The sequence below is a fragment of the Amblyomma maculatum genome, chromosome 9 (assembly GCF_055883805.1).
Source record: "Amblyomma maculatum isolate TAMU_Amacu chromosome 9, ASM5588380v1, whole genome shotgun sequence".
Classification (NCBI taxonomy): Eukaryota; Metazoa; Arthropoda; class Arachnida; order Ixodida; family Ixodidae; genus Amblyomma; species Amblyomma maculatum.
This window is the reverse complement of record NC_139352.1, coordinates 82,248,015-82,263,702: the sequence shown is the minus strand read 5'-3', so window position 1 is coordinate 82,263,702 and position 15,688 is coordinate 82,248,015. Positions and strand designations below refer to the sequence as shown.

Sequence of the window (15,688 nt, the reverse complement as noted above, 5' to 3'; positions counted from 1 at the left end):
AACGTATTCATTTAATGCAAAAAAGATATCTCCGAAATACATATAATTTACCATTCCGACATACAAGTGCAGCTTTCTTTTGTCGCTCCAGAATGATTAAAGCCCACAATCTTTATAAATATCGCCTTAGTGTCACTTTTAAAACACAAATCAGGAATAATATATTAAATTCTAATTAGCAGAACTAATGAAAACAGAATCAGTCTATCCAACAAGACGTGGCGAAGAATGGACATTGCCAACACCATGATTATATCTTGGTAAGGTATGCCTTCAATACACTCTTCCATATCTTCTAAATAGTTATATACACATTAACTTCGATTTGTTTCCTTCTTCACGTGGAGAACTACGTTTTTGCATAACGTTATTTAACTTTCATTGTGTATACATATTGCTGTTTCGTGTGTTCTCTCGGGTTTCCTTGATGTGCTTGTTTTTAAAAATGTAAACTCTTGTGTTGCCTCCTTGTTAATCATTAGGATTTTAGACTCGTCAGGTGCCCAAGGGTAGCTTTCTTCTTCGATTCTTCCATCTGTGGTGTTAGATGGGAAATAAATTTTGGTATGATTTGATTTGATTTTAGTATTTGATACATTCAAATGTGACGCTAAGCCATTGGCTAAAGAGACCATTTTAGCCTTACTTATACATTTTGCCTCGAATGAATTATCTAAATAACTTATTGGCCTAATTAGTTTTGGACACAACATTACGTCACCTTCTATCAATTGACACCACTCATTAACCTCTACCACTTCTCAATTACAATGGCTGTGGACAACTTTTACATTTTTGCCTGTAAATAATTAACTAATTACCTTATTGGCCTAATTATTTTTCGGCAAAACATTAAGTCACGCTCTATCGATTTACACCGCTCATTAACCTCTACCACGTCTCAATTACTCACAACTACTGCGGACACGATTTTGCTGACGCGGTCTGCGGACAGAAATCTGTGAACATAGCGAAGTAATGTTTTAGCTATAATAACCCGAGAATGTTCTTACAACTACTTAATCCTCACCATTCGCCCATCAAGACACTTAACCAATACGCTTGAAGAGGAGGCAAGCGTCATTGAATCTGCCTATATGTTCAATACCGCATTCTCATCAGTCTCCACAAAAGAAACCGATACGCCACCATCTGTCACAACTGCTTACCCTTGGCCATTTATGCTTTCCATTACATTTTCTGCGCATGTAATATCTTGTGTCATAGAAAATATTAAGTCATAATCTTCTGCAGGCACTCATGAAATCACCACCAAACTGTTAAAAAATACTAGGCATGTTTCCGCACCGTGCACCCGCCCACGCGGGCAGCTCTGGAAACGATGGGGCCGACCAACTTGCCTGACGATTAAAACCCGGGCGTTCGGTCTCACGCATCCAGACGCACTCGCTAAAGCCCACCAGACTGTCGCCGAAATTATCAATTTTCACAAAAAGACGCGACGCCTTTTCCCGCCTCCCCACCCAGACATTGACTGAGCACAAGCCACCCTGCTGTGCAGATTACATACACACTCAATTCTTAGTCACTCCAGGTTATCACTAATTACTAACGGGAAATACGACCCCGCATGTCGAAAGTGCAAGAACAGAGACCCACCACTAAGGCGCACATGCTCTGGGGATGCGAAGATAACCCGCCCCCAAGGGCCCTCCTGCCAGCTTCTTCCGCGGAAAGTTGGGACCGACTCCTCACCAAGCCAGACAAGAACACACAACTTGCACTTACTTCGTGGGCCCAGGATGTCGCCCCCACCTGGGGGCCACACAGGACTCACCTGCCCTAATTGACGACACCTGGAACAAGCCGCATTGGCTGTCGTGAGCATATTTATATTCAAATTACCTCAACCTTTGCTGACTGATTTTCTTTGCTGACCGAGGAAATGTTTGCTTTCTTGTTTGTTTGTTTTTTCTTAAAGCATTGCTTCTTTTATGTGTCATGTCTGTTGTGAAATGTTTTAGTTACATTCATATTATAGTGACATCTGTAATGGACTGTTCAGGTTGTATATGTAACAGCAATACAGTGTACTGACACGGCGATTGTGACTGCATAGATTTTGTTTCCGAATGTTGCGCACGACAGTGTGTATAAAATATTTTATGTTCGCACTATATTGCCCTTTTCAAAACGAACTGCCTTTTGTTTAGTGAAGCTAGCAGCTAGCGTAACAGGGGCGAAGCGGTTTGTGATAGCGCGTGTGCATGACGCGCCACTTGCGAGCTGACGGCAGCAGCGGATAAGTAACCGCGCTGGCTATATAAGCGCGTCAAAGAACGAATAAACGTCATTCCTTATCCTGCACCTGGTCTGGGCTATTTCTTCGAGTACGGCAAGCTCGGCTGCCGCCGCTACTACACGGTTGACTGCGACGGAATGAAAAGAGATTTATTCCACTGCATCGAGTGCTTCCTGTAAAGGGTACAGTAGAATGAAATATAACTTTCAGAGCTTGAAGTGTTTGTAAATCAGAATTATGCGCCCTTTATTTATAATAAATAATATATATGTGTGCTCACTCTAAACATGTTTGTTTTATTTGCATGAAAAAGTTGAAAAGTTGTGCGTCAAGAACTTTAATTTTTACAAATTTGACAGTGCGGCTAGGTTTAGCTCCGTTTGCAAACAGCAGCCACTTTGGAAAATGTGTTCCGCTAAAATAAGGACAGGATAATATTCATCATAGTAATACAACAGGCCATAATGTTTTAAAAGAGAAATTGAAGATGGTCGAGTGCAAAGTCTGAATGAGTTGTCTTGGAATGACCCCCGTAGACTCTACAACCCGGATTGCGCACTGAGCCTTGCGCATGGATGTCATTAAAGGAGCCGTAACTATTAGTGCAATGTAATTAGGTAATAAGTTTTTAGTGATCATGAAAGCTGATGTAGAGAGAGAAGAAACCTTTATTTAGCCGAATAGTTATATAGGGCCGAGTTACATTGCCCTACTAGATGGCCAGCAGGTCAAGCCTGTTAGAGACCTCATAGGCGCGCTTGAGGATCCGGTCTTGTATGCACGAGTCCGAGCAGCGCAGCAGGGTCTCCTAGTAATCTGGATGCAGGATTTCTCCCAATTCTGGAGGTGTGCGTCCTCCTTGCATCCCCGGAGTATATGGTTGAGGGCTCTCTCATCGCACAGTGTGCCATAAGAAGAAAATTAGCTGGAGAAAATATGTGAAAGAACTAGCGGGTTTGGGAATGAGTTTGTTTGGAGTCTCCTCCAGGTAATTTTGTGTTCTTTGCTAAGCCGCTTGTGCGGGGACGGAAGCTTCCTTCGTTCAAAGCGGAAGTGGTGGGTTAAGTTGTGAAATGATATAATGTTATCCTAGGCTCTCCCAAGGGCGGAGGTGGTCACCGCCCGGCCGACTAAACCTCGAGCTGTCTGGTGAGCCGCCTCGTTTCCAGGGTTGCCAGAATGTTCCGGTACCCAAGTCAATTCAATATCCTTATCTGGGAAGGGAATCTTATTAGGAATATTTAGAGTAGATTGTGCAATTCTACCTCGGGCGAAGTTATGTATGGCAGCCTTGGAGTCGCTGAGCATAATATCTGCCTCTGAATTTGTAATGGCTAAAGCGATGGCTGCCCCCTGAGCCATTGCGGATGTGCGTACTCGGATGGAGGCTGAGAAGGCTGCCACTGCAAATGCTCTTTTTAGAACTGCATACTCAGCCGCATCAACGTAGATAACACCCGGTTGGTGCTTATGAGTCCTATGAAGAGCTAGGGCCCTGACCATCCTCCCACCCTCGTGGTGTATAGGATGCATATTTTGGGGAAGAGGCTTAATGGTGAGCCGCTTCCTGATTGGGGGGGGGGGGGGGGGGGGGGTAAATCTCTCGGTTCATCTATTTTCCATTCCGAATTTTCCATTCCGCAGCGTTTGTTGAGTTAGTCCGATCATAACGCTTAACTGGAAACGTTAGATAGGAGCGCTAGCAGTTTGATAGATACGTTTCCATGGAACATAATGAGCATTACTGCTGCTTTACAGTTACCTTTTTTTAGATACGCAAAAAAGCAAAAAACGAAGATGTTTCCTTGGGCTGACGTCTCGTTAAAAAAGTTCGCTATAATAAACAAAAATATAAATAACTGAGCGAAAGCAAAAGCATTTTTATATGTCATCGAACGATTTTCATTTACATAACTTTAACCTTTTATGTTATTTATAAAAAAGTTAGCCATAGCATCAGAGCATTTAATCGTGGTACTAGACCTCTTGGCCACAATTATACCCGGTGCTTATAGAAAACAAAAACGGACAAATACCAGTTGCAGATCTCTTTTTATTTAAACATCAGGAAACATCCCATAAAAATTTAGACCAGCCACGCTTTCATATATCTTATGTGAAATCACCCAACCATCTTTTCTGCGTAACTGCATACTGCAGGCGCAGTGTTTCATATGTGAGGCGACATCAGGTTACACATAAAACGGTCCCAGGAAGCTGCATGATTACATCTATGCCAGATCGACGCAAACCAGTTTAATCAGCATATTTTAGGGTACCTAAAACCGAGAGTCATTTTCGATATCTCTCCGCGTTACGACGCTACACAGTTTTAAAGTCTGAAAAAGAGGGAAATTTTGATGCCTTCCCATAGCAAGCAATGCATAATATTCAGACGCGCTGGGAAGCTCGTGTAACAATAGCACTGAACTGAAACTAGGGCACAATCTTCGGCTAACTGTATAATATATAAATCCCGGAATCATTTTGCGTACGTGCTTTTGTTCACGTTTTACGTATTTTTTTCGTACCCATTCCCATTAAGTTACACACCCTGTCGCCGCCACTTGCCGGTAGATGGCGTGAGTGGTACATACTGACGCAATGCATTGAAATAGCGCGCAAAGAAAATCGAGGGCTTGTGGCATGCTTCCTAGACGTAAGTAGGGCGTATGTTAGTGTTCCCCACGAGCTTCTACACCATCGAATGACTACTACCGGGTTGCCAGCAAGATGGATCGAAATGCTACAGCGACTATATAGCGACAACACCGTGGTGGGATACTTCGCCGATGCCTGCTCCGACCCTGTCACCGTACGGGTAAGACTGAAGCAAGGATGCCCAATGTCGCCAATCCTGTACGTGCTCTACACAGCAGAGCTCGAACACCACTTGATCCGCTCTGGTGTCGGATTTGCCCTTCCGTACTTGCACACTGGCATTCCAGAGTCCTGGACACTACCGGGCCGGGTGTTTGCAGATGACATTGTGCTTCTAGCCGCGGAGGAAGCTCAGCTGCAGAAGCTTGTCTCCATCTCCGCCGAACATTTCGGAAAACTGGGGCTAGCCTTCAATGCAAGGAAATCAGCTGCGCTGTACTTTGCGGGCCCCAGCACCTCACTCTCCATGCTGCGTCTGCCAAGCGGAGAGCCTATACGTCAGACCACCACCTACAGGTACCTCGGCATTAACATCAGTGCCCAAGGAGACGTATATGCAGCACACGAAGAACACGTGCGACGTTCCTCCCAGCGAGCGTGCTGTATTTTGCGCAAGCGGTACCTGTAGGGATGCAGCCGATAGGTGATAGTCCGCGAATTGTGGAAGGCTGTGCACGTTCCGGCCCTGACATTCGCGAATGTTGTAGTGTGCATATCGGCCTCCACGCGTGCTTGGCTGGAGCGCGGACAACACGAAGTTGGCCGAGTAGCCCTGGGGTGTCACGGGCGAGTTGCCATTGAGGCAATCCAGAGTGATCTCGGCTGGTCGTCGTTCTAGGTAGAGAGGCAAGCAGCAAAATTGCATTCGAGGAACGGTTCCGCGACTCACGATGGGCACGACGAGTGTTTCGGTACCTCCACTTTAACGGGACCATAACGCGATAGTGCTCCCGGGTACAGCGGTTGCGCTGCAAGTACAGTCTCTTTGAAAATGCCACCCAAGAGAACGAGCTAACTGAACGGAAGAGCGGACGCGCGGTGCGGACCCGGGTGAAAGCAGCAGAGACCGGCCGCTGGCAATCCTCTATGGAGACCAAATCAACGCTCCAGATGTACCGCACGCACAAGCAGGCAATTGTACCAGAACTCCTGTACGACAACAGCGGGGGTAGTGCCCTTCTTTTCGAGGCGCGCGCCGGAGCTCTGCGCACACTCGTGTACCGCCGGCGCTTCGATGATTCCGCCGAGGCAAAAGCCGCCACCTGCAGAGCCTGCGGGAAACATGAGGAGCTCCTAGAACACCTGGTGCTCCACTGTGACGGGTTGTCTCCTCGACACGCAGATGGCGCCACCCTTTTGCGCGCATTGGATTTCTAGGCGGGCGATGAAAGCGACGAAACGAACGGTGTCGCAAGTCGCAGTGTTTCCACCACGAAGGCTAGGCTACAACAGTGGTGGAAAATAACTCGGCGATGACCGCCACACAACTGAACGAACATCGCACTCAGTGACTGCCACAGTGCGTGTGTGGATGTTTGTGTGCCAGTGCTTGAATTTGTGCCAGTGTGTGTTTTGTGCGACAATGTGTATGCGTGTTTCGAATTTTTTTTTATTTATTTTTTTACAATTTTTTGGTCTGACCGATACGAAGGGGATGACCACAGACTCATCATCATCATCATCATCACCAGAAAGCTGGGCATGTACGTGTGGTTTATTGCGCGGTGCCAAAGCCATGACCCAATGCAAAAGTATTCATTTTTTTGTACAGGCGTACAACATTTTTTTACAGAAAAACTACAAGTAACTGAATTTCCGCCGTGTCAAAGCCCCTCTGTAGCTTATATTCGGCTCTACAGGAAATGAAACGATTTAAGTATACCCACTTTCTGCATTCGGCAACCACAGTAAAACATACATATCCGAATTTGCCAGGGAACCTGGCAATGACCGTACCTTGCAACCTTGCATATCAGCGATAAAATAGCATGAAAACGGATTCCAGCGCGAAAATTGAAACCTAAATTTTCTTCTTTTCTTAAACGCATATTTCCAAGTTCACAGCAAGAGGTTAGCCATATATGTCATGCCTTCCACATTCTTTAACTACACGAAGAAAAGAGTTAGGTCAGCCTCATACCCCTCGTTGCGAAAAATACCTTATCTGTGGGACTTCCTGTTTTTTTTTTTTTCGGTGCCTCTAATTATAGTAGACAATATTTTCACATGAAAAGTTAATTACCTACAAACATGGCATCGCGAAAATTACGTGCTTGTTTAAAGAGGCGCTACAAATTCGTCTTCTATGGCTGATCAAGATTTTCTCGTCAGCGCAGCGATGTACACCCAGACTGCGAGGACACTTGACGGGTACGGGTGGATGTGGACGGCGAGGGCGAACTCGACGTTCTTGGACTCTGTCAGGTGGACCCCGGTGGACAAGACTGTCTCGATGACCGTCTCCACGTCAGTGAAGCTCATCGACAACGGGAAGCCACTCATCTGAAAGTGGAGACAGACGGCGAGCGTTTCTTATGATGCTCTGGTTCGACTGATGAATAAGAAGATATTGCATAAAAAGCCCCCATTCTTTCTTGAGACCGCTGGGTATACATACCCTGTTATGTGCGGTGGTGGAACAGCTTTCGAGGGAAGAATTTTCGTATAATGCGCTTATACTCTACATGTTACAACGAAAGTAACATGCGAAAACAGAAAACTTTCAACAGAAAAATTTCAACTAAAAGAATCCTGGAACTGATAAAGGTGCTCATTCTTTATAAAGAAAATCCTGCAGAAAGCCGCAACTTGACCTGCATCAAGGTAAGATTTTTCTTCCCGTTGCAAAAGCAAGAAACACGCTTCCGAAAAGTTCGTTGCTTTTTGGGATGTCCAAGGTAACAGCACAAACATGCAAAAAAACGTAGCTTCGCTAGCTACGCGCATAACATTGGTACCAGTACGCGTTAATGTTAATTAACCTTGAGAAATGAGAAAGCTGCGATGAACTGAGCTATAGTGACACCAATGCCAACTGCTCGTGGTGAGAACTAACCACATGAAGCATGCGGTACGCATGACAGAGTACTGCTGCGCTTTTGTGCCGTATACTATGACAATGTTTACCATATTCTTTCTAAAGCTACAAACCGTAAGCCTTAAGGGAGACTGCAAGCTGGAGTTCATTAAAAAGGCTAGCAGGAATTCAGCGATGAACAAGTTGACTCACTTTTTCTCTTTCAACTCGAGAACGGTATTATTGATCCTTGCTTCTGCACAGTGTGAAAGCAAAAATATAAAAGAATAACGTGGAATTTTCTCTCAAATGTCGGGCGTAATAGACGGCGTCATGTTCTTTGTGTAGTCTTTTTCCCATTTCAACGTACATTTTTTATAGCATTATCATACACCAACATGTATATGGTGACCTGAGAACGGCCGTCCAGCGATATCATCTTTCCAATTATGAAGTCAAGAGAAAACAGGAAGCCATCAACAGTTAGCACAGTCTGAATGCTTATGACGGCATAAACACTGAGAGGAGGTGCTCTAAAGAGATCTTGCCTTGTAGGAAGTGAGTATTTCTGAGAGCTCTTGGATGTCATCTGTGTTGGAAGATGTCGACGCCATAGACTCCAACCTGAAAAGGAGGAAACATTCCAAATCAGTCACGTGCTCAGGGGTAGAATAAATGTGCGTTCTCATCAATAGCTGGCCCTTATGCACACCTTATAAATATGGTTGGTCGGTTTGTGGGGTTTAACGTCCCAAAGCAACTCAGGCTATGAGAGACGCCGCAGTGGAGGACTTCGGAAATTTCGACCACCTGGGGTTCTTTAACGTGCACTGACATCGCACAGCACACGGGCGCCTTGCTTTGATTTCTGCTCCAATAAAGATAAGCTGTCAGTTTGCGTTTTGATTTGTGTCTTTGTTTTGTTTTTGTGTCTTCGTTTTGTTTTTGTGTCGTTCGTAATAGTTGAGTGCGGTTCTTTGATATGTCTATTCTAGTTCACTGGATATTGAGGAATCGGTATCGTGCGTAGCAAGAATGTCGTTTGGGACATAGTGCAGGCTGAATAGACAAAGCAGCTGTGGTACGCAAACGACACGGCCGCAGAGCAGGAATGCGTACTCCGAATAGCTGTCCTTGTAAAGAAAAAGCTAGAGGGATTTAACGCCGCTGAACTGAATGTCATGCGATAGCTCTGTTGCCTGCCGCCATGTTTATCAAAGCAAAAGCTTTACTAAGCTATGTTGCGTCCGCAAAATCTGTCATCAAATGTGTCGCTGGATGTAACGTCATCTCCTTGTGGTGGCAAATCGAGTTATCGATCAATAATAGTAATTGGCGATAGAAAAGTGAAATGATAAAAATAAAAACTGAAAAGGATTACTATTACTAACAATTACCGATAAAGGTAATTAGTGAATGCCTAATTATTGACAATTAGCAATATATAATTAGTGATAATATGGTTAGTTATAAGTAGTCAGTGATATGTACAGCCTTTGTCAAAGGTTTAGAGCCGAGAGAGCTTGCTTTTAAACCATATATTATGACTTATTTAACAATCGCAGAAGCCCTAGCCATGGAATAGGGTAGGGCGAAAAATCTTGCCCTCAGCAAGTTTGGAAAGTTTGGAGTGCATTACAGGCCACATAGTATGGCTCAGAAGTAAACCCCCTGGGCTCTAAACTTTTAACAAAGGGTGTACCTATATAGTAATAATGTAATTAGTATTAATATCGCTAGTGATAAGATATTAAGTGTTGAGGTAATTAGTCACAAGGTAATTAATTATAATTACTGATAAGTAGTAAAAACATCGTGGCCGCATTAATGCTTTCACATTCTCCTAATTCTGTTTCTGCAGCGACCTCTAAGTGTTTGTAACGATCTCTTTCACACTGTAACGATTACGAACACAACTTTGTGTGCGAAATTGCCGCGGTTTCTATAGCCCTGCATACATGGAATCGACAGCACCGAGCACAGTCAGCGTCGAGTAAGCGCGGTCACCCTTACTCCACTCACTTCGTGTCCACATGATCTCGTGCTAGCGAAACATTATAGCTGCGGCCCCTAGCGTCGAAATTCGCACTTAGTGTTCACGCTTCCTCTGCGTTTTATACCGCTGCCTTTTACCATCGAGAGCTTCCCTTATTATTTCTTATTGTTGATAAGGGCTTGATAGCCAACCCGGAATCTTTTAATCCCAGTGTTCCCCATAACTCGACTACCTTATTCGACATCGTCTACAAGTTTGCAGGCAAGAAGTTCAAGCCAGCAAGCGAGTTAACCTTCACCATGCAGGCGAGTTAATTTGAACGGCTCCGCCGCCTAGTTTATTCGACCCGACCGTGCATACATGAACCTAACGACTGGTTTTTCACTCTACAGGCTAACCCGCCCAGACTGTGTCCAGCTGTTAATAATCATAATAATTGGTTCCAAGGAAGAGAAAGGAGCAGTATCTGTTACACTTGCTATGTGGACACCTGAACCGCGCCGTAAGGGGAGGGATGAAGGTGGGAGTGAAAGTGGAAGGAGAGATGGAGGGCTACAGAGTAATTTCGACCACCTGGGGATCTTTAACGTGCGCTGACCTCGCACAGCACACGGACGCCACTTCGTTTCGCCTCCATCGAAACGCAGCCGCCGTGGTCGGGTTCGAACCCGGGAACTCCGGACAGTAGTCGGGCGTCTTACCACTGCACCACCCCGGCGGGGCTGTCCAGCTGTTCATTAATAAAATTCTAAATTGTCGCAGTGGAAAGGAAAGACTCCGTATCTGTCAAGACTACAGTATGATTTTAACACCTGAGGATGTTAATATTTGCACTATCATCGGGGTGAGTGGCTGTTGCCGACCCCACGGGGCTGGGAACCTAGGGGTTCTCGCCCCTTGTGGCGGAGGCTCCTTTGCCACTGGTGTTTTGATAACTGTTGTGCGTACCGTCATTGCACTCGCGCCATTTCGGTGGCTACGACGGCGTTGCATTGGTGAGCTGCTCGTACTCGAGCAGCGCCGCTCCCATGCGCGATGCTGCTCGCGTACGAGCACCTCATCAATGCAACGCCGTCGCAGCCACCGAAATGGCGCTAGTGTAATGACGGCCCTACGACATCTGCTCGCCCCGACTCGCTGCTACGGAGGTTCAGCGAGATATCGTCGGCATCGCGGGGAAATGCACCACACCGCTCTGTGCAGTGCAAAAGCTGACCGAGGCCGTCATCTACGAGGAATTCAACACCACCTCCTCGTTTACACCGACGGCTCCGTGGCCAGAGATAAGTTGCTCACTAGGAGCGGCGGCTACCATCCCCGCCCTGCAACTGCACAGACAGCTGTACCTGTCATTCCTGGGTTCTTCCACCACGGCGGAGCTGCTGGGCCTACTCCTAGGCATGGATTTATACCGCTTGAACTGACTCCTTCGCCACCCAGGTGTGCCATGCTAGTGAATCCCGCGCCGCTATCAGCCGCCTTCATACCACGGGCGGGGAACTCAGCTGCTGTGCCAGATTCGCGCACGTTTCGAGTGCATGGCGGAGAGCGGCTGCGCAATACGGGCACAGTGGATCCTCGGGCTCTTCGGCATCGAGGGCAACGAACGTGCCGATGAGCTCGCGACCGCAGCACATGAACTCCCTCCTAGCGACGATCACCTCGCTTTGGAGGACGTGCATGCGGTAATCGACGACCACCTCCGGACGCTGCACCCCGATCTACGCATTGCAAGAGGTGAGCGCATTCACAGTGTCAGTGTCCACTCGATGTCTCGGCTGCAGCGGGCAATGATCTTCCGTGTGCGCATTGGATGTGTGTGGCCTGGGGAATGACGGATGCGCCATGGACTTGCCACCAGTGACGTGTGTGACGGCTGTGACGCAGTAGAAACTCTCAAACAGCTACTGCACTGTGCCGCGCTAGCTGAACCACACCGTGAGTTGCTGGCGGCTTACAGAGCGCAGGGGGTGAAATCCCGGACAGCGTAGCTGGGCTCCTGTGGCCACCGGGCAGTGCGCGCGTCCGCGAGCGAGCAAATGTGAGCCTGTGTGAATAAATCAAACAGGCGGGCTTGACGTCCCGCCTATTTCACCTCGCCAGATAGTGCGCGCTGTGACCGAACGCTCCGCGTGTGCTATTCCGGACGATAGCGGCCTATCGCCCCACGACGGCCGTCAGTGTTTTGTACAGTGTGCCGCGTGCATGCGTCATAAACAGTGACATGAACGCAGAGCTATTGCGGAGGCCCGCCCGATGTGCCAAGTGCTCAGTGACCTAAGACTTTTGCGGGTGGACCCCTAGCAAACTACTGTATATTGTGGCATAGTGTATATATTTCTTTTTATTTTTACCTACCCTGTCCTTTCTCCCTATCGTCCACCTCTTTGATTTCCTCTACCCCTTCCCCACTATCCCTTTACTTCCGCCGCCCCAGTTCAGGTGCTTCAGGTATCAGATAGCAGATACCGGGGCTGGCAAACATATTTTCCTTCCTTTTGTGTATATAATAAAATAACCACTACAACTACAACGGCTGTTGTGATGTACTTCTTTCTCTTTTTTCCTTTGTCACTATCTCTGTCCGCATGAGACAGCAGTGGGCAGGTTCGTGCATTTTTTTCCTTCTTGCAGTCGCAAAAGAGCATCACACCATCAGCGCCCGCTTTCGAACACGAACGCTGCGGCCGCGTTTTATCGAGAAACGCAAAGGCGTCCTTGAGCTGTGCAATGTCAGCGCACGTTAAAGATCCGCAAGCAATCTAAATTACTCTATAAGCTTCTACTACAGCACCACGTAGCCTCGTCCTTTCCGCACAGACTTCTGCCGTCCCGCCTTCCCTTAGGGTGCGGTTCCGGTGTTTGACCACCCGTTACAAAGGGACTAGCTAACACTATCATCATAACAGGGGAGTGACAGATCATAGACTCTATGTGACAGTTACTGCGCCTTCCCTTTATGTGGTACGCACTGCTTCTATGCGATCTATGCTATTCTCAGGGTCAAATTTCGGACTAACGCTACCTTGAAGAACACTAGGATTACAACTAGCACTCCAAAACAAATATGCGTCCAAATTCAAGCTTGCCTGGGAAGTATCTTTCGGAGCACCTGACTAGCGTATCTGTTCCAAGAGGTGCGAAACCGTTTCCTCCACTTCATGACGCTGTCCTTGAGGGCGTACTCGATCTTTTGCAGCAGCTTGGAGACGAACGCAGGGTCCGTCGGCTCGTACGACAGCTCGCTCGGCTGGGCACGATAAAGAGGATAGAGCACTTAGAATGGATTATGCGATGCCGACGGCCAGTGGAAGTGGTAAAGCTGCGGACAAAAAGCACCTGCACTCAATACCGAACACTGCCGCAGATGCCAGAGTGGCCTAATGGCATAACCGACTGGTTTTGAGCCCCGCATTGTTAAAAGTAGATATATCAATTTACTGCTAGCAGGCAAAGGTCGATGTTCCGCCCGAATGCAAGTCCTGTTGCACTGTAATGCAGAAAACAAATTTTGTCTGATTAGCTAGGACAATTTCTCGCACGGGAAAGCGATTTCATGAAATCGGCTAATTCTGCAAGCGCAGATATATGGTGGGTTGTCGTTTTGTTTTCAGAGCAGCGTATTCGGCCGGAGCACAGGTTTATGTATGGGTTCCCTCGAAGCGGGTATAGACGGACACCCTGTAAGAGACTGGGGCTGGTGTCTTGTAGTTAGATTAACGTTAAACACAATTCAAGCAAATACTAAGGGCCAGAAGAGCAGTGAAAGGAACTGTGGCGTTGCTTTTGGAAAGAGAGAACATATGGCGAAATGCGAGGTTTACACAAAATGTAGGGTTGAAAGCGGCTGAATACGACATTTTTGGGAAACATTTAGGCTGTGAAGTGTTGGGCATAATGTAGGGTTCTTTTTTTATTATTTCTTCTGACTTATACTGAGCGATACCAAGATTAATGGCATATTGCTGAGGCGCCGTTTTAGTATGGAGCGCACAGATATTTTCGAGCGAGCTAGACAAAGCTCAAAACTAAAACGTTTTTCGATGTGTCTGTTGTTGGCGCTTAGTGTTCTTGCTTAGAAACAAAGAAAATCTATATTCTCACGCCTGCTGCTCGTCTGCGAATCAAGCATTGTGACTAGATTGCCTTCTTCTACATCCGTCCTGGAGCCTTGCTGATAAAGCGGGGCATGCAATAACTGCTTAGCCAAACTTACACTTAATTTTAAAATACCACTCCTTAGAGCTTTCACATAATTGAGTGCATACTACGACCAGTTGGTGCGGTGCTTCAGACACGATCAATCTACACGAAAAGAACACATACTAGACAGTGTACGAACTGATAGCCTATCATTATCGGAGGCGATGGCCTTCCGATATGACCGACCCTCAAAGTGTGCCGCCGTGGATGGATGATGTGAGAGTTATGGGCAATAGCCTTGGTAATATCGCATAGTAAGGGTTGGAAGCACAAGTTATGAAGAAAAGAGGGCACGACTTTATTAGCGGCTCTGTGCTATACAAATGTGAGTGAGCGTTTATGAATAACTAAAACTATCTAAAATAATGATTTGTTGATTGCGAAGTGTTAAGTTGAAGCATTTGCTGTCTGCGAATCGCCGCTATATACTGTTTCACTGAAATATGTGCTGGCGACCTTCAAAAAAAAAAGCTACTTCAGTTGTCAGTTTACGCACATCCTTGTACCTGGTTTCGTGTGTGTTCTTTTAGCGCAAATTTACCATTCCTGAAATACCTTAATTTTAGGCATATATAAGCACCATTACTGGGTAAAAGCACCTTCCTTAGGTGCAGTGTGTACATACGTTCGCTCTAACTCACCTGGACAGAGTCGAGGGTCGAGGGAACTTTGCCCTTTGCGAAGAACGGTTTCCAGTGGCTCGGTTTGCTCACGTTGTAGGACAGCCTCGATGGATGCTCGTGCTTCTGTACGTTAGCCCAAATCTGGAATGACGAAAACTAAGGCTTACTAACCGAGAGGCAGTAGCTGTTACCTTCTGGCCAACCTCAACGGTAAGCCTACACTCTGGGAACCTATTATTTAGGCTGACTCATTAGAATGATACTTAAGAGTGTCTGCAGGCTATGTCTTTCGTTGAGATGTCTAAGCTCAGGGCACTATAAAAACAGCTGAAAGCGGACAACGTACATCTTAAGTTACATTCGATGTGAAGTCCTTACATAGAAGAATTATGTACTCGGCAGTGGCACGGCATGGGGGGAGGGGGGGGGGGATATCGCCTATTCGACTTTAAGCGCTGTAAGAGGTGCAGCCTACGGAATTAAGATGCCTGTTGCAATCAAACATGAATGTTATTCTGTCTGTTTAGAGCATCCGGAGAGTAAAACGCGCCAGTGGTGAAGCCAGTGCGCTGCCAAAGTAGTGGATGTGACGTCTAAGCCTAATGCTCACATTGTCAGTGCCCACGAGACATCCGACGGTCTGCAGCGGTCCGTAGCTGTCAGTGGCGCTGTAAGAGCGTCCTGTGACGGCGTTCCAGATGCGCACCTCGTCGCGGTTGCCCGCACGGTGTTCGCGGGTGAGCACGTACGCCGTCTGGCCCTCGGGAATGCCCGTGCCCAGCAGCAGGTAGGCCTCCCGGCCCAAGTGCAGAAAGTAGTTGCACAGCAGCAGCGCATGCTCCTCTTCGTCCCCCGTCAGCACACGAAGGAATTGCTGCACGCCAAGAGTGGCATGGTAGGAAGCCAAGGAGTGCGTCTCCTCGCTA

At 46.9% G+C, this 15,688-nt stretch overlaps 1 protein-coding gene across 1 annotated transcript; it reads right to left on the bottom strand.

The window, feature by feature from the left end:
- Positions 1–7,237: 7,237 nt before the first annotated feature.
- LOC146179598 (coiled-coil and C2 domain-containing protein 2A-like) lies at positions 7,238–14,292 on the bottom strand. The gene is made up of 4 exons (XM_084580215.1): positions 14,263–14,292; positions 13,026–13,186; positions 8,489–8,564; positions 7,238–7,426 (listed from the first exon to the last, which is right to left on the bottom strand). Exons 1-4 carry the CDS (start codon positions 14,290–14,292, stop codon positions 7,238–7,240), a joined length of 456 nt encoding a protein of 151 aa, XP_084436341.1.
- Positions 14,293–15,688: the final 1,396 nt, after the last annotated feature.